Source organism: Plectropomus leopardus, chromosome 2, assembly GCF_008729295.1.
Source record: "Plectropomus leopardus isolate mb chromosome 2, YSFRI_Pleo_2.0, whole genome shotgun sequence".
NCBI classification, from domain to species: domain Eukaryota; kingdom Metazoa; phylum Chordata; class Actinopteri; order Perciformes; family Serranidae; genus Plectropomus; species Plectropomus leopardus.
This window is the reverse complement of record NC_056464.1, coordinates 37,569,503-37,587,280: the sequence shown is the minus strand read 5'-3', so window position 1 is coordinate 37,587,280 and position 17,778 is coordinate 37,569,503. Positions and strand designations below refer to the sequence as shown.

Sequence of the window (17,778 nt, the reverse complement as noted above, 5' to 3'; positions counted from 1 at the left end):
ACTGAAGAGATTTTAAAAATCATCTGTGTTTTTTTAACCTTTTGTCAAGTTTTCAAAACACGCAGGAACTTTAAGGGAAAGTTTGAGTTTGCATTTTAGCACATTAAAATTTTAAACCTAAGAGCCTCTTTGATTCAACAACAACAACAACAACAACAACAACAGCAGCAGCAGCTTCAGAGAGATGATGCAGATTAGGAGGCTCTTCTGCTAAACTCACCTGACTCATCTGGACACTTATAGAGGACATTAACCGATTTCTGCACAAACAAAGACATGAACCTGCAGCGGACATTGTAGCACAATGAGAGCGGAGCAGTCTTTTGGAGATTTTTCTTTATTTTTCATTTGTTATTTTCAAGGCAGAACATGAAGAAAGGGCACTAACGGGCGCAGCAAATTATTTTCGATTTTTTTTCGAAGCAATTTTGCCAAAAATTTTTATTATTGGAATTATTGGTATGACGTCATAAGTCCCATTGATGAGTAATTATCTTGCATCCCTAAAAATGAATAAACTAACAAAAATAAAAAAAATAAACAATTAAAAATAACATCTGTATAAAATGAATTTGGGTTTTGCCAGGTATTTAGTAGAGCAATTTTATGAAAAAAAAAAAGTCAACCAAGCGGTTACAATGTCTGTTCAAAGGTTAAAAATTGCAATTAAAAAAAAATAAAAAATAGCCCAAATCTTTTCTGTAAAAATTGCCAAAAACGTGTCATCTAGTTACATTAAATTTGAGAAAAGGCAGACATCTCAATGGCTTATATCGCCAACACATGACGGCTCACAGCAAAACAATCTAGACTAATGACAAGCACCACAGTCGGAGGAGAAATCAGTATTTTAGATCTTGGGTTGGACTGTCCCCCCAAATATTTAAAAAAGTTTGGAGGAAAACATGTTCATAGGTGTTCAAGTAACTTATCAAAAAACGGTTTTGGTACCAAAAATCCAAAACACAGGTAATTTATTGGTACCAGTATTTTGAAAAATGTCTTTTTCATTCAAACTTAATGCAAATTTTGGATCAGCCACAGCATCACGGGCTCATACACACACTGGATTCGGTAATGTGGGTCAGAATGTCTGTTCTTGATTTTGGTATCTTCCCTCCACAGACTCCCACATGTCGGGTGACTTGTGCGTCCAGGATGCAACGTTGGTCACCACCACCACCACGACAGGAACAGGGACCGGTGTGGCGTCTCTCCACGTCATCCAAGCCCGGCCCCTCTGGCCCACCGGCCCCGCCTTGACGGCCCGTTTAAGACGCCTCATCACCGCCTACCAGCGCTTCACGCTGCGCCGCGAGCCGCTGCTCAGGCACGACTTCCTGCTCCACGACGGTCTCGTCAGCATGGGGATCGGAGGAGCCGGAGCCGCTCACAGTCATCACGCCGGCGGGCCGCTGGCGTGGCAGCTGGGTGAAGAGCTGAGGCGGTGCTCCGTGGTCGCCACAGAACCTGACCCCTTGTTCCTGGAGTGGCAGAGAAGGTAACGATGTCAGAAATTCGGAGGATCAGTTTCAGCTGATATCAAGTATATTCTGTGATTTTGGAGATTTTTAAAGAAAAGGCTTAATATTGCCAAACTCTCAAAGTAAACTAACTAAATTAAAATGGTCAAAAATCTAGTTGTGTGGAGAGCCGAGCCAGACTCAGAATATTATGGTGGTGCAACCTCAAGTCTGAATTTCAGGGAGATCTGTTTGTTCCTCATACAGATGTGTAAACACTTTTCAAGTTTCAGAACCTCACATTTCATATTTCTTTAAAATATGAAGATTATTTTCACCGGTCAATAGTGACCGGCTCTGTTTTTCATGTTAAAATATACTTTGAAGGACAAACCGTAAAAAGAGTTCACACTTTATAAGATAAATAAACAACTTTATATTCAGTTCTCCCTCTTCTGTAAAGTCTTACAGCTACAGAACTTTGATAAAAAATGTCCTTCAGACAGCTTTTCATAATGCAACAAAAACTTTTGGAAACTTGAGATTTAAATACTTAAATATTTTGTTTGAGTCTGGTTTAGTGAAAGAATCCCAGAGGCTACAAATACTCATTATTTTACAGTTTTTCTGTAATTATGTGTGTTCAGAACAACCTGCTGCTGTATCGTATTTAATATATGAAGGGAGCAGGTTGTGTTGAAGAAAAGCCGTTTGTTTGTGTCGCTCATTTTGGTGAACTGTGCTTCCCTCTTCTTAAATATTCCCAATATAAATCTTTAGCACTGTCTTCCCTTCTTATTTAAGGTGGACTCGACGAGAACAAGCAGATTTTTACCGCACTGTGTCGTCGTTTGGCGTGGTGTACGACCCAGAGAGGAAATCCTTCGACTGGTCCCAGTTCAGAGCTCTGGCCCGACTGGAGAGGAAGACGGACGAGAGTTTGGAGAGATACTTCAACTCGTTTGTTAACATGTGCAGGACGGCCTGCAAACTGCCTCCGAGGAAGGAAGAAGGTACCACACACACGGACGTGTGCTTTTTAATCACGACAGCAAACATCAGGGATTGTCTGAACTGATCACCTGAAAAACACTTTTTATTTTTCCTGAATTTAATCAATCTGGGTAATACTTTAACAGGAAAATTACAGGCCTCATATGGTCATGGAGGTGAAGTCATCAAATATGCAAATAGCAGTTTTAGGCCTGGAAAGTTTTGGAAAACTTATTATACTCTGGAAGTCATGGAACTTTATTTCACAAACTTGTACAATCACACATGATGTGTTCAAGGACCGCATTGATTTCTGTTTTTACAGTTTCTGGCTGAGATAAATGGTGTAAGTTTGAGTGATTTTCAAAGAAAACATGAAGGCATTTTTTTAATATAAATCACCACGTTTTTATTTATTTATTTTAATTGCCAGAAATTAAAGGAAAAAGGGAAATACTCTAGAAAATAAAATAAAAGCACAGAAGATTTTTAAAGAAAAAAAACTCAAAAAACATTTTCTTTAAAACTAAAATTTTTGAACAAAAAATACTGTATTGAAATTATTTTCCTCCCCTCCCATAAATAACAGACGTTCCCTAAGTTATATTAAGATATTTAGTTCTAATCCTGCTCTGAATTCACTATTTTTTTTTAAAATATATATTTTTAAAAGCTATTAGCACAGATAAAGAGTATCTATGGTCATTTCTGAGATTACATGTTAATATTTGCTTGAAAGTCATGGAAAAGTCATGGAAATTTAAGGGCAAATTGTGTTTGAACCCTGAATATAAATACAAGCTTAACTGTCGCAGCCTGTAGATCCAAACACCGTGTCTCTCATTAGCTGCAGACCTCGTGTCCCTCTCGGGGTCCTCGTTCTTGGGAAACATCACTGACCCCTGCTGGTCAGTTGATCCATGTCAGTTCAGTACAAACTAATGTGAATATTATGAAACTGTATATAAAAGTTTAAATGAATTTAAGGAGGTGTTACAACATGTACACATGCACATCATCATAGTAAATAAATACAATAAAGGTGACGTCTGCGGAGGCGATGCTTCACCTCTGCAGAGCTGCTGTGGACAGTGTCCTCGCCTGCTCAGTCACAGTGTGGCACGACAGCACAGCCACCACAGAGAGGGGACAGGTGACTCTGTCTCCTCCATATTTGTCACACCTATCAGGCACAACATGCAGAGAAAGATCACTGACTTCTCTCACTCTACCAGCTCCCTTTTCAATTTCCTCCTCCTCTTGACAGAGATTAAAGAGCTTTAGATGTCGGACATCTCGCCTCAGGATTAGCACGGACTGTATCCGGAGGCTGTTCATTACTTCAGCTGTGATGCACAAACTTTTGTAGCCGAAAAGCTTGTTAAAGTAGGCAGGAAGCAGCACAAAGCACTCCAGGACTCTGACGTGTTATCGTGTTAAGTGTGTTGAAATGAATAACAGCGATAAATGTTTCTGCTTCTTTTGTTTTACAGATTTTACATATTTAGTGCATGAATGTTATTTTAACTGTTTTAAAAACTGTGTTTTGTCATAGCAGTAAAGTGTCTTTTTCTAAAATTACTTTTTTTAAGATAATTTTTGGGGCTTTTTAACGCCTTTATTGGAAAGGGGGAGAGAGAGGGGTTGACATGCAGCAAAGAGACGAGGCCAGAATCGAAACCGCGGCCGCTGCGGTGAGGTCACAGCCTCTGTACATGGGGCACCCGCTCTATCCACTGAGCCACCCGGCACCCCGTATTCTAAAATTACTTTAATTTAGGTTTATATTCCATAAATTGCATATTTACTCACCTCAATGTTAAAGACATTAGAATCGGGAATTTATTTGGTTGATTGACAGCAGGATGCACACATTAACACGTTTGAACTTACTGTATTCTGTCATCCCGTCATCTCTGCGTCCCTCGTACCTTATTAGTGCGTCTCACCACCGCAGCTCATCGTTGACTCTCCCTCTCGTTGTTTCCAGGGTTGGTGGATCCCGCTGTGCTCGTGGAGCCTCTGACAGAAGAGAGAGCAGCCCGCACTTTATATCGCATCGAGCTGCTCCGAAAGATCAGAGAGCAGGTGGGCTCTTTGTAGAAACACAGCTTCATCATTAATATGAGTTTTTACTGTTGCAACTCCAACTCTGATCTTCAAAGTTTATCCTCGGCACAGCGATTGTTTGTGTAGAGCCCGACTTTTCCTCTGTGGCTTTTGATCGATGCGTTTTATGTCAGAAATAGCTCCCTTCTTCTCGTGTCATAAATTAAACTGCAATGAAGTTAGAAATCCATAAATTTATCTAGAAATCACATAAAAAGGCACTTAATACAATCTCAAATTGTGCCTCGTAGTCACAGTTATCTGTTTGATTGTTATGGACACGAGGAAAGACACATTTCAAACCAATTTGCAGTAAAGATGCTAGTGATGCAGTGAAACTCAACTCAAGGCCTGCGGGCCAAATCTGGCCCCAGATAGGCTGCTGGGTGGCCCCTCAAACTTTTTCTCATTCACAATAAAAGTAAACTGATTCACACTGGGAATTGTTTTTGTACTTTCAGTATACGTAAGGTGTCAGAGTGCATAAAACGGCATCATAATAGTGCCAGTGGAGGATCCCCCGAACTCCCTGATGGAGGCCCAAGCCCAGCCCCTAATGTCCTGAAATCTGAGAAATATCCTAAAGTCCTAGAAACGTGCTAAACGTGCCTTCTTAAAGCTGTTTAGTTCTGCTACATCTTCCATTAAAGACGCTTCTTTTTCTTACTTTTTCCATTTCTGGAACTTCACTTTTCTTCTTTACTTTTTATTTTTTGTTGTTTTATATTTAAATTTTTTACTCTCTGAACTCCATCAGGTTCTCCGTCACCCGTTGCTCTCGGCCCGCCTCCAGCTGTGCCGCCCCTCCCTCTACCTCCCGGTCTGGTGGGAGTCGGGCAAACACGACCGTGACCTCCTCATCGGGGCGGCGCGCCACGGCTTGAGCCGCACCGACTTCTACATCCTGAACGACCCCCAGCTGAGCTTCCTGGAGGCTCACAGGAACTACGTCAGGGGACACCCCTCTCACCTTCATCCTCAGAGCCATCATCACCCTCACCACCCGGGCCTGGTCACTCATCCCGGCATCTCTTCTTCATCATCCTCGTCTCACCCGCAGCTGCCTCATCCTCACTGCTGCCTGTATGACTCCAGCCTCGGCCGCCACTCCCCTCAGCCTCCAGAGTATCCCCACCAGTCCTCCCACCACCACCATCATCACCACCAGCACCACCCTGTGCCTCCGTCAGCTCCCTCTCCTTCCTCCTCCTCTTCCTCCTCCTCTCACCCTCACCTCCACCCTCTACCTTTGGATGCCCACAATTCTGCCTCACCGAGTCTGGGAATAGTTCCCGGGTCGCGGGGGGATTTCCTCGACTGTCCTCCTCTGGATGAAAGCCTGGAGCTGGGCTCGCTGCAGCATGACGCCATGTCTGCGGATGCCTTACACGGCGGGAAGACGTCCAAAGACGCCCTCAACGGTTTCCCATTTAACTCGGCCGCAGGAGGTCAAAGCATGCTCAACTCGTACGGCGTCGGCGGTTCAGACCTCGATTCAAAGCTGAGGAGTGACGTGCTCGTTGGTGAGCAGGGCTCGTCTGAGGAAACTGGGCTGATGGCGCCGTCGGTGGAGCTGGACCAGTTACAGGTACACGCTGTGCTTTCCATCTTTACTCTTATTAAGTAATGACTCGGTGAATTGTGTGAATGTGATTGAATATGTTAATGACCTGCCTGAGATGCTTGTTTTGTTACTTTAAGTAATGATTTTTTTTTTATTATTAATTACTGTGTTTTTTAAATCATGCTTTTTATTTCTTTCAGTCTTTCATTCATCCATCACTTCTGTCTCCGCAGGCTCCTTGGGACGGCACAGACCACTCCAGTCCGGCTCACCACATGTTTAATGAATCCGATCCAATCCTGGGTCCCTCCACTCTGGAGACCGGCTTCCTGGAGGAGGAGGACGAGGAGGCGCAGGGGGGAGACAGAGGAGGGGAGGAAGGTGGAACTCTGGAGGAGTGTTTGGGCCTCCCACCCTCCTCCTCTCCCTCCCACCCGTCTGCAGGAGACTCTGTGGAGCCGTTGTCCTCCAGTTACATGCTTTTCAAGGTTGGTTTTTGTCTCGAGCCATCAGGGCGACTTTAGCAAATTACACAGTAAAGAAACGTTTGTAGAGCAACAAGCAAAAGACAAGACGCTAAAATCACTAATTTTGGTATTAATTTGAAAGGAAAAAAGGGAAAATACTGTCGGAGTAACTCTGTCTTTTGTTTTTGATTACACTTACACTTTAACAGTATTTTGTAAAACATCATAATATGATCATCAGAATGCCGTTCTTAGGCTCAGTACAATAATTATACAATGTAAATCTGAGTTTTGCCTTTTTTGTTTTCTGTTTTCAGGACATTGGAGTGAGCGAGGAGCCCAGCGCGGATCAAACCGATCTGTCGGCGAGTCCCCCGCCTCCTTACGTCCCCCCTCCTCCACTCTCTCTGTCTGACATCACTGCCCACGAGCCGCAGGATAGGCTGGGCCACTCTGATGTCGCTGACAGCCTGACCAACCCTGTGGAGGAAGGAGAAAGCCATGAAGGAGGCGCCGGGTTCGAGTTTGATGACAAGGAGGAAGAAGAAGTGGAAGACTTGTCAGCGGGGACCCTGGAGCAGAGCGTGGAAAAACACAGAGATCTGGAAAGAGTAGAGAGTGTTGCGGACCAAGGTATGTCAGAAATAGACGTCTCTGTTTATCAGACCAAAAATGAGACAAGAATTAACTCACTCGCCGCCCCACGGTCTCTCCGGCTCGCTCCCCGCCACTGTGCAGGGTCTTAGGTCTGGAACACGCTGCTTGCGTGAGCAGCGCGTGACAGCAGCCTCGTTGAACTGCAGTGTGTTTCACGCTTGCGTTGCTCACATGAGCCGCGTTGTTGCTGTGATGCTTCTACAGTCTTCTGTTTTTTTCACAATGATTAGCACATCTTGCACGTACTTATGAAGTCGTGCAGCTCCTGCTGCTCTGTCAACAACACGGTCCTGCAAATGTTTCGCAAAAAAATGCCTTGTGTCACCAACTGATGGGATTCTGATAGAAACATTGTCAGAGGGGTTTTATTTTGAAACAGAAACAGGAAAATTTGAGTAAAACATATTTATTTGTATTTTCTTATCTCTGTGACAAATAAAGACATTGAAACTGTAATAAAAGGTGGCATAGTGTCAATATAATTATCAAAACACCATTTTGACTGTCCATTTTTGCTGATAATCGGGCACGGTACGCAGATGTGTTGCACCTGACAAGCAGCTGAGATGCGCCTGACCAGCTTTGCTCACACAAACAGTGTGGCTGCTCTAACTTGTTAACATGGGCAGCAAAAAAAACCAAAACAACAGGCTCTGTGATGCTCACATACTGCCCACACAGGCAGTTTGTTCCAGGCGTAATTTGTGTAACAACCGCAACAGAACGTTTAAATCAATAAATAAATGAAATAAAATAATCTAAAATAATGAAAAAGCACAAGGATACCAGAACTCTAGAAATAAGTTGCAGACAGGCCAAAGGGAGCAAACAAAGACATAGAAAAGAAGTATTAAAGAACAAAAGTCAAAACAGTAAAAGTGCATAAAAAGCATAAAAAAAAGTTAATAGGAAATAACAACTGCTGCTTAAAACTATCCACAGAGGTTGTTTCACTTGTATCTCTTTTTTCTACACAGCGGTTTTAATTTCACTTTGCTCAGCTTCTTTGCAGCCAGGCACCATCTAACATCTTGATAATTTATCCTCACAGGTGCAGACCAAAGTTTGGGAGTCTTGAATCCAGCCATGGAAGTACCACAGATGGACGGGATCGTGCCGGAGCCCGGCATTTCAGAACAGGGCGAACACGACCTTCAGGAGAGCTTCGACCAAGCAGAGCAGGAAGAGGAGTTACAGCAAGGCGTGCACCCGTATCTCGGGAAGCTGGAGCAGGGGGGCAGCCTCGCGTGTCCTGAGTCTATTGAAGAGCCCGGGGAGGAAGTGGGAGGATTGATTTTGTATCAGACAGTGGAGGAAGAGACGATTGGAAACTCTCTTGACACTGAAACACTGATGGATAACGCAGCTGGAGAGGATTGCACTGATCTGGCAGATCAAGTGGACGAGATCTCAGAGGGACAGATGGATCACGTTTCTCTAATGGAGGTTCGGGTGGTTCAACCCAGCAATGAGACGGCGGTGAAGCAGCTAGATGTCAAACCCAATGAGATGGTGCTGCAGAGCATTTACTCAGAGTACGCTCAGCCCTCCTGCCCCGCTGCTTCAGTCTCAGCCGCTGCAGGAGCATCAAAGTCTGATGAAAACACCACAAAGAGCAGCGGCGGAGCTGGAGTCAAAACAGAAGTCTCTATGGATCAGAAAAACTTTGAATCTGAAGGTGTGAACTCACCAGATGGCAGCAGAGACTGTAAGAACAGAGTCCTGACATTTTCGCTTGATCGGGACAACAAAGACAACCTGCTGGAGCAAAATGAAATCAAAATGGCCCCAAACAGCATCGATACAAAGCCATCTGATCTAAAGTTCTCACTTTTGCCAGACAGTGGTGATGACAAGAAACCAGAGCAACTGGAGCTGCCAATCAAGGTGGAGGAGACCAAGACGGAGGCTGCGGAGGACGTCTTCCCCGACAGCTCTGAAGTCAAACACGGGAAATTCCTCTACCGCATTAAGTCAGAAGAGCTGGTGACCAAAGCTGAGCAGTTAGACTATCCTGTCAAACCAGAAGCACTGGACACCAAACCCGAAGATCTCAGCATCCCCATGAAGCCTGAGAGCTTAGACGTCAAACCTGAAGTCCTTCAGTTCACGGCCTACTCAGAAGGCGCCGAAATCAAACCTGAAGCAAAACCAGTTGCTATCAGGTTTTCCGCTTATCCCGATGGGGCAAAGCTCAAGACTGAGACAGAGCAAGAGGATTTGAGGTTACCGTCATTTCCCGACACATCTGCCATCAAGCCTGAAGCCAAACCAGACGGTCTGGAGTTCACAACCTACCCAGACAGCTCCGAGATCAAACCCGAGGCCAAGCCGGAGGACCTGGAGTTTACAGCGTTACCGGAGATCAAAGCTGAGACGAAGCAAGAGCTGCTGGAGGCGGACAGCACGGTCCTGACCCCGAAGCTGGAGCAGGCCGACGTTCTGGTGGACACCTCGGAGAGTCTGGTGGTGAAAGGCCAAGTGAAGGAGGAGAGACCAACGACACCAGGTGAGAACAGCTGGACTCCAAGAAAGACATCTCAGAGCAGGTTTCAAAGGTTGAGCTGCCACTAATGATTATTTAATTATTCATTTATTCATGGATCAATCATCGAGCGGTTCCTCAGTCTGAAAACAGTTCCCACTGTCATGACCCCCTGAAACCTGAGCAAATTGGCTCGACTTCTGTCAAATACATGGAAAGAAGGCAAAGAGCAACTTAACAAGAAATGACCCAAAAATTTGCAAAAAGTTGTATAAAGTTAGAAAGAAAATAACCTGAAATTAGCAACAAAAAACAGATAAATATATAGAAATTATAATAAATATATTTTTTCTGTAACCTTATGTTAAATAAAGAATTATAAATGTAGTTGCTTGATATTTTTCCATAGTTATATGACAATTTTCTGATTCTCTCTTAAAAAAAATAAAAATGATTGATTAATTTATTTTTGTTTTATATAATTATCAGGCCACCTTTTACAAACTTTGTGAAATTTGCGGGACATTTCTTGCCAAGAGACAATATGCTCAGGTTTTAAAGCTAAAATAACAACAAAATAAATAACAACAACAATAATAATAATATAATATTTTTTTAAAAAACCTGGAAGAACACCATAGGAAAGATAGCCAAGATGCTCACTCCAAGAAATTAGATGCATTTAGGATCAGATGGAATTCAGTTTAATTTGGTTGACTAATCCATTGCTTGATGTTATAATAGACACACATAGTGCCCATAACCTGTAAACCACCTGAAACATAGTGTACTTCTTCTTAAAAGTTTAGTTATGTTGGAATAAATGCACTTGTTTTTAAAAACAGGCACATTTTTGGCCCTGTCGTCCTCTTCCACAGTGCCCGTGGTGGAAGGTTACGCGGGCAGCCCCCGGTTTGCAGCTCCCGTTTCCATGTGTGAGATTCCCGACAGCCTCCACGAAACCAGAGAGCCGACCATCGCCCAGCTGCTGCAGGAGAAAGCACTATACTCGTTTTCTGAGTGGCCAAAGGTACTGCGGTGTCATTTATCTCTGAAATTTCTATGAAGGTATTTCTAGAATTTGATTTTTATCATTCAAAGCTGCTTACCCTCAGTTAATCCTCAAATCTTAGTAACTAAACCTTATTTTTAGCAACAAAACTTACTTAAACATGAGCTAAAGGCAGTTCTTTTTTCTTTTTAAATAGTCACCTTTTCATTTAGTGGGATATATGTAATGGTTGTTTTTGGCTTTTAATGTTTTTTGGCCAAAAATAATCCTGTTTAAAGATATTTCCCCTTTTTCACTGTGTAACCATGCACCCATTGATGCTGTTTTCAGCAGCTAGAGGACAATAAACACTGTCGTTTACAGTGAACAATGTTCATTTGTAATGAGCAGAGCTAATGAGTAGAGATAATACTGATTATTCGGAGTCCATCTAAGTAAATAACAGACAACTTTTAATAACTAGAGAGTGGTTGTGTTGTATTTTGAAAGCCTTATCTTGTGCTGCTATTATATTATTTATAGTTTTCACCAACTTAGTGTCACAAACAACACATTGAGACTTTGTTATAAAATGAAACTAAAAAATAATACATTTTAATTTATTTTAATGTATACTTAAAAGGGTCAAAATATTAATGTATAAAACACAAATGTAAATATGAGTTAGCAGGACTGAATATTTACATCCGTAGTCCAGTGTCCTGGTAACAGACAATAGAAATAAGAAACAGAAAAAAAAGACAAAAATACAAAAATTCAGTGGACGAAGGTGCCGTAACAGTAGCAATGATCTAATCAGCTTGTCTTGTGTTTTTGTGGAAGCTTGATGCACTTCCTCTCATTGTGTCTGAATTAAAAACGAAAGTTTGCCCATTAAAATGATCATTTCCATGTCAGTCGTTCAGTAGATTCTGTTGTATCGCTCCCTGCAGGACCGGGTTATCATCAACCGCCTGGACAGCATCTGCCACGCCATCCTGAAGGGGAAGTGGCCTTCATCAAGCGAGCAGTACGACTCGCCCGCCTCCCTGGTCGCCAACTCCTGCCTGGCCAACAGTTTAGCCCAGCAGCACCACCAACACCAGCGAACGAGCTTCCTCGCCACCACGGCTGCGAGCTCCGTCCCGGGCCAGTCCAGGGTGCAGCAGACGAACCCCGGACTCGGGTTCTCCATCCCTCCCCCTCTCACAAGACTCCCTAAGGTGAGAACAACCTGTGACCCTCTGAATGACTGAATTAACTCCCTTTTTTGTACATATCTATGCATCTATCATCTGTCCACATGTATCTCCACTATCTCATGCCATAGTTCATACAAGTGGTGTCCAGTTTGCACTGCTAAAAATGATAATAATACTCATAGACGACAGGTAGCTGACAGACTTACAAGGTCTCTGCATAGTGCATCATTACATTGACTCGTTCTTTTGCCGCACCCAAAGAGTACTGCTTTTTCTGTAGGGTTGGGTCAGTGTAAAAACACCGAACCAGTATGCCGAATTTCACTAGTTTGACTCAGCAACCGCCCCCAAGTTTAACATAATGACACCGTGTCCTAAAAGCAAACAAGCCGCCCACTATGGAGTTGCATCAGATGCTCTCTGTCCACATTAAATCCATTAAATATGCACTTCTGTTATGTCATGTAAACAAACCAGCCGTTAGTCCTTTTTTAAACATTATATTTTATGAATCAAGCTGTCATACTGCTTATTGCTAATGCAATTTGACTTGGATTTAGCACTGTGGTAGGCTACTTTTAAGATTGCCAGAACGTGTCACAATGACAAATGCTGGTTCGGCCAGTTTGCATTAAATCAAACCAGTTTAAGTTCGTACATCAGACCAGACTCGCAAAACTGGAAATCGAACTTAAATATTAAATGTGTCTTTGTTAAATTTCCAGCTCCACATGTAAGAGATCTAGACATGGCTTATTTTCAGTGACATATAAAATGTAGACCAGGTTTTTCTGTTGGCACTGGGCACCTCTAGTTCACACCATTGCTTTGTTGCTTCTCTGTAAAGTTCCCTGTCTCTGTAATGTGTACTGTTGATATTATACATGTTGATATCAGACTTGGGCAGGTAATTACCTTGCAAACTTTTTGTTTAACTAGCAAAACGTTATGTATCTGTTTAAAGGAGAGAAATTTAAAGGATAATGTTAAAACTATACTCATTTACACTTAATTTACAGTCTGATTATCAGTACAGTGTGTTTTATCCAAAGGCATCGTTACGCTCCACAGACCAGAGAACAGATGGGTACAGAGCTATTTATTTTGACTCCATGTCTCACGCTCTCAGAAGTAAACAAACCAGCAGAGCTTTGTTTAAAGCCTGAAGCAGCTTCCAAATGAAAATGTAAATATAGTTAAAGATATCTGAGGTGTCGGGCTCGTGGTTTTACCCAGGTCTGGTTGATAGCCGCCACTGTGTTGTGTCTCAGTCCATATGTATGTTTAACAAAGCCATCATCTCTCTCCCATTCTTGTCTACCCCTCACCCACCCTGTCCACTCTGACAGTACATGTCGCGGGGCGGCGCATGTGGGCGCGGAGCTTGGCGCCTCACCTCCTTGCCTCTCTTACAGGAGAGGCTGGTGGCTCCTCCTTATCTCCCTGAGCTCAAACGAGCGGGAGGTCGGAGGTCATTCGACTATGAAGCTGCCGCTGCAGCTGCAGCCAAGGTTTTAGCTGGGAAATCAGCATCGTCGTGTCACACCGCCGCCACCACCACCAGCTCCGGTGGTGCTGCTCCGGTGGTTGCGCCGCCCTCTCATCGCACAGGAGCCATGTTGATTAACGGCTGGCAAGAAACAGCCATCGATCTAACCAAGTCGTCCGGAGAAATAAGCACCACCAGTGGCGTAGGGACAGGAGAGGCTGTGGTTGCACCCGGAATCAGCAGTCATAAGCTGCCGCCGCCGCCCCCCATCACAGCACCACTGTCAGGCTCTGTGGGCATCGACATGGCCGGGATACTGCAGGCAGGGCTCATCCATCCTGTAACGGGGCAGATAGTTAACGGAAGCCTGAGGGGAGATGACTCACTGAGGAGGAGGAGAGGGAGGAGGAGAAACGTTGAAGCACTGTACTCTGAGTTCACCAAGAGCAGAGGACTGCACCTCCCGGAGACACAGGTGGGTAGAGGGAGGAGTGAGGGCGTAGAGGTAGCTCCAATTATGTATCTCTGTGAAAGAGAAGAGCCGCAGCTCGGGCAAAAAAAAAAAAGTCATGAAAATCCTTTCCCCTACCCCGAATTTCAAAAACACCTGCGCCTCTGTGTGTTTGTGTGTATGTGTGTGTCTTTGCAGCTGCAGGGCCGGGTGGAGGTGATCAGCCATTCCTCCGTTTCCTCCTCCACCTCCTCCCCATCCCCCTCTCCTTCAGAGCGACCCGCTGGCCCTCCAACACCGTCCTCCTCTTCTACGCCCACCCCCACCCAGACACCTCCTCAGCCGGAGATCGTGGCCATCGACAGAGAGGCCGCCAGCAAAGGTCTGATCGAGTGGCTGAGGCAGAACCCGGGTTACAGCATGGACCTCCCCACGTTTGCTCATGTGAGTCTCAAAAGATGTTTAACGAAGAAGAAATTGTTAAAAAAAAAAAGTTTTCTTCAAAAAAAAATGGGGAAAAAATAAAGAAAAAAGTATTTAAGAGAACTTTTTATTTTTTATTTTTAATTGGCCGGAAAAAACATATGGAAAAGTTTTAAAGGAAAAAAAATCACCTTTTTTTTTTCTTTAAAAATTACATTTTTCAAGAAAACCAAAAAAAGGCTTTTTTTGAAGCCATGCATCTGACTGATTGTCCTTCGTCCTGTCCTCTCTCTCTCTCCTTCACTCTGCAGTCTGGAGCAGGTGTGTTACATGGTTTTGTGGAGCGTCCCAAGCAGAGGAGGCATCGCTGTAAAGACCCCACCAAGCTGGACATCAACTCTCTGACGGGGGAGGAGAGGGTTCCTGTGGTGCACAGGGGCACCGGACGCAGGGTAGAAAACACACACACAGTACATAACGCCTCTACTGTTTCTATCTTCTGATGGTTCATTCTGTTATTTGGCATTTGTGCATGTTTTGGATTTGCATCTTTTTGTTGTATTGCACTGCTGCACAGTGATACAGTTTAATCCTACCTTATCTTGTATTATCTTGATCATAAAATTATTCTCATATCTTGTTCCCGCCTTGCAGCTCGGTGGTGCTATGGCTCCGGCCATAAAGGAGCTCTCCAGGTGGCTGGATGCAAACTCAGAGTATTATGTAGCTCCAGACTGGGCTGATGTGGTCAAACACTCTGTGAGTATTATTCATATAAAACAAGGTTTGTCGGGCAGAAACAGGCCTGCAGCAAAAAGGATTTGATTTTTTGACTCAATATTTAACTTTCTTTCTCTCATTTATGCTGTTTTTGTTGTTATCGTTACTTTTTCCTTTACATTTACTGAAAGTAATGTTCAGAATCAGAATCTGGTTTACACATACACATTTACATATACAAGGAGTTTAACTTGGTGTTTTGGTGCAAAACAATTAACATAAAGGAAGAATAAAAATACTGAATTTAAATAGTATAAGACGTAAGATAAAGATATAGAAGCAATTTTAAAATATAAATGAAAAAAATAGAATATAAAAAACACAAAATGTATGTACGAAAGGTGCAGTGAAGGGATTGTACAGTTGTTATGTAGTATCCTGTCCATACTGTGACACACACAGTAGTAGGAGTACCTAAAAGCCGTAGTTGAGTCAAAGTAAAGATTTTACCAGAAAATGGCTTTGGTAGAAGTTAAAGTAATCCACGAGAACATTACTTAAGGAAAAGTCTTATTTTATCCCTCCTTCCTTCCTCACTTCCTCACTTCCTTCCCTGTTTTGTAAAAATAAAGGTTGACAGAAATATAAAAACTTAAGTGTTGAAACAAGCTGTGCTGTTCACATATATGAACCAACTTTTTAGACCTTCCTTGTGGAAACGTTTTTTGTGTTCTTTTTCTGTTTTCTATCGTTGTTGTATATTTTAAATTTTCGTGTTTTTGTTCCGTTTTGTCTGTGAGTTTTGTTTGAAAAAGAGATTTTTAATCTCAAGAGGTTTTTCTGGTTAAATAAAAAACAAACAAACCCACAGTCGCTGTAATTAAGCAGCTCCGTGACCTTTCACGTCCTCCTCTCCTCCTGCAGGGTTTCCTCCCTGAGGGGAAGTTCTCTCGGATCCTGACGGAACCAGTCAACAAAGACCCGGCCTCTCGCAGACGTGGTCGGCGACCTCGCAGCGAGATGCCGAAGCCTTTACTGTCCGTCTCAGATTCCGCCACGTCCGGCCTCGGTCCTCCGCTCTTCATGAACGGCGGATTGATCGGCAGCATGGACTCCATGGTGACCATGCAGAACCTCCGTGGTGGGATCCCTGGAATTCCCATCTCCGGGATCATGGCGGCCGGATTCCCACACGGTTTCTCCGCAGCTGTCCAGGCGAGCGGAGCCGGAGCGTCGGCAGAAGATGCCAAGAACGGGTTGAGTATGTTACCCATGATGCTGCATGGCATCCCTCACCCTCATGGGGCCGCGATCCCACAACACGCCTTGTTCAGCGTCGGCGCGATGATGGCGCACACGGCGCCGCCTCCTCCTCACCCCAGCTCCTCGTCTTCTTCATCATTGTCTGCTGCGAAGGTCACCACAACAACCGCGCCGTCTACATCCGAGGCCGCCATCCCGTCTTCGACAACGCCCGCTGAGAGAGAGAGCGCCGCCTCCTCTGGCTCCACCACAGTTGAGAAGGAGAGGAGCCGGGAGGAGAAAGGAGCAGCGGAATCCAATAAGAGACCAGGAGTGGCGGAGGCAGCCGCCATCATCACCTCCACCAGCAGGGCCCACATTAGCGCTGCGCATCTCGGCGCCGGCACCGGCAGCCATCTTACCTTCAACCCCTTCCTGATCCCGGGCATGTCCCACGGCCTGCTGTACCCGCACATGTTCCTGCCGCACGGCGGCATCATGGCGCTGCCCGCTATGCCTCCTGGCACAGTCGACGGCTCCCCGGGCAGCCCCAAGAGGAGGAGGAAGAGAGGGCGGGAGGAGGGGGAGAGAGAGGAGGAGAGGGAGAAGGTGGTGGCGGCGGGAAAGGTAGAAGAGAAAGAAAGTACAGTTAAGGCTACCTCCCACCCGTCCTCCTCCTCATCTCCCTCCATCCCCTCTACCTCGGCTCCAGACCCAGGCCTGTCCCCGACTGAAGAGCCCCAGACTGGGCAAGGAGACGCAGCGGACGGGCCTGCAGAGCCCCAGGAACCAGACTCCCATAACCCTCCTGAGGGAGCAGCCACAGAGGAGAAAGAGGAAAGACTGGAGGACACAGGAGGAGAGGCAGCAGAGGAGGAGAAGCGGGACAGCGAGGAGCAGAGACAGGTGGACGGAGAGGAAGCATAGAGGAGGAGAGACAACCACCTCCTGCTCTCTCCTCCTCGGTTGCTCTCTTTCTCGACTGAGCAACAGTGTAAAGTTTGTGCCGTGTCTGTCAGTCAATGTCCATGTAAAGACTTTTATTATGATGCTGACTAATAATAATGATTATATTCGACTTGGTTCTGTTTATATACCAAGACCCCACCCACCCTCTCCACGCCTCCTTGTATACAAAAAAAAACAAAAACAGTGTAAGAAACGATCTTCTGTGTATTCTTCCCCTTCATTCTGCATCGAGACTGAGTCGGGAGGGACACTTCTCAACACACACACATACACACACACACACACACACACACACTGCAGGCAAGATGTGCTAACCAAGGAGCAGCTTTGGCAGTAATGATCCGGTTATCAGCTCAGAGTGATCCCAGAAAGTTTTGGTCTGCTAACGATGGAGAGTCGTGGCTCAGCTGTCAGTTCTCTGAATTTCTCGCCACAGTTTGGGAGTTCAGAGGAGCACTTGTTGATGTTCAAGGTCAAAACCCCGAGCCTGTTCAGTACTGTCTTTGTTTCTTTTGTTTTTGTTTTTTTGACTCCTTGCACACTCCACTGAATT

At 44.6% G+C, this 17,778-nt stretch overlaps 1 protein-coding gene across 5 annotated transcripts in view; it reads left to right on the top strand.

The window, feature by feature from the left end:
* Positions 1 to 17,389, top strand: part of chd6 (chromodomain helicase DNA binding protein 6) — a 119,593-nt gene extending 102,204 nt beyond the window's left edge. For 4 of the 5 annotated variants that reach the window (XM_042510233.1, XM_042510223.1, XM_042510241.1 and 1 more), the window contains exons 32-45: positions 1,126 to 1,501; positions 2,268 to 2,476; positions 4,447 to 4,544; positions 5,323 to 6,153; positions 6,363 to 6,617; positions 6,914 to 7,229; positions 8,305 to 9,762; positions 10,617 to 10,768; positions 11,683 to 11,952; positions 13,281 to 13,895; positions 14,070 to 14,315; positions 14,606 to 14,746; positions 14,949 to 15,053; positions 15,939 to 17,389. In XM_042510233.1, coding sequence (XP_042366167.1) covers positions 1,126 to 1,501; positions 2,268 to 2,476; positions 4,447 to 4,544; positions 5,323 to 6,153; positions 6,363 to 6,617; positions 6,914 to 7,229; positions 8,305 to 9,762; positions 10,617 to 10,768; positions 11,683 to 11,952; positions 13,281 to 13,895; positions 14,070 to 14,315; positions 14,606 to 14,746; positions 14,949 to 15,053; positions 15,939 to 17,183 — 6,317 coding nt within the window. In that variant the 3' untranslated portion in view covers positions 17,184 to 17,389. The remainder of the gene's footprint in view (positions 1 to 1,125; positions 1,502 to 2,267; positions 2,477 to 4,446; positions 4,545 to 5,322; positions 6,154 to 6,362; positions 6,618 to 6,913; positions 7,230 to 8,304; positions 9,763 to 10,616; positions 10,769 to 11,682; positions 11,953 to 13,280; positions 13,896 to 14,069; positions 14,316 to 14,605; positions 14,747 to 14,948; positions 15,054 to 15,938) is intronic. The other variant, XM_042510249.1, reaches the window with a different exon arrangement.
* The last annotated feature ends 389 nt before the right edge of the window (positions 17,390 to 17,778 follow it).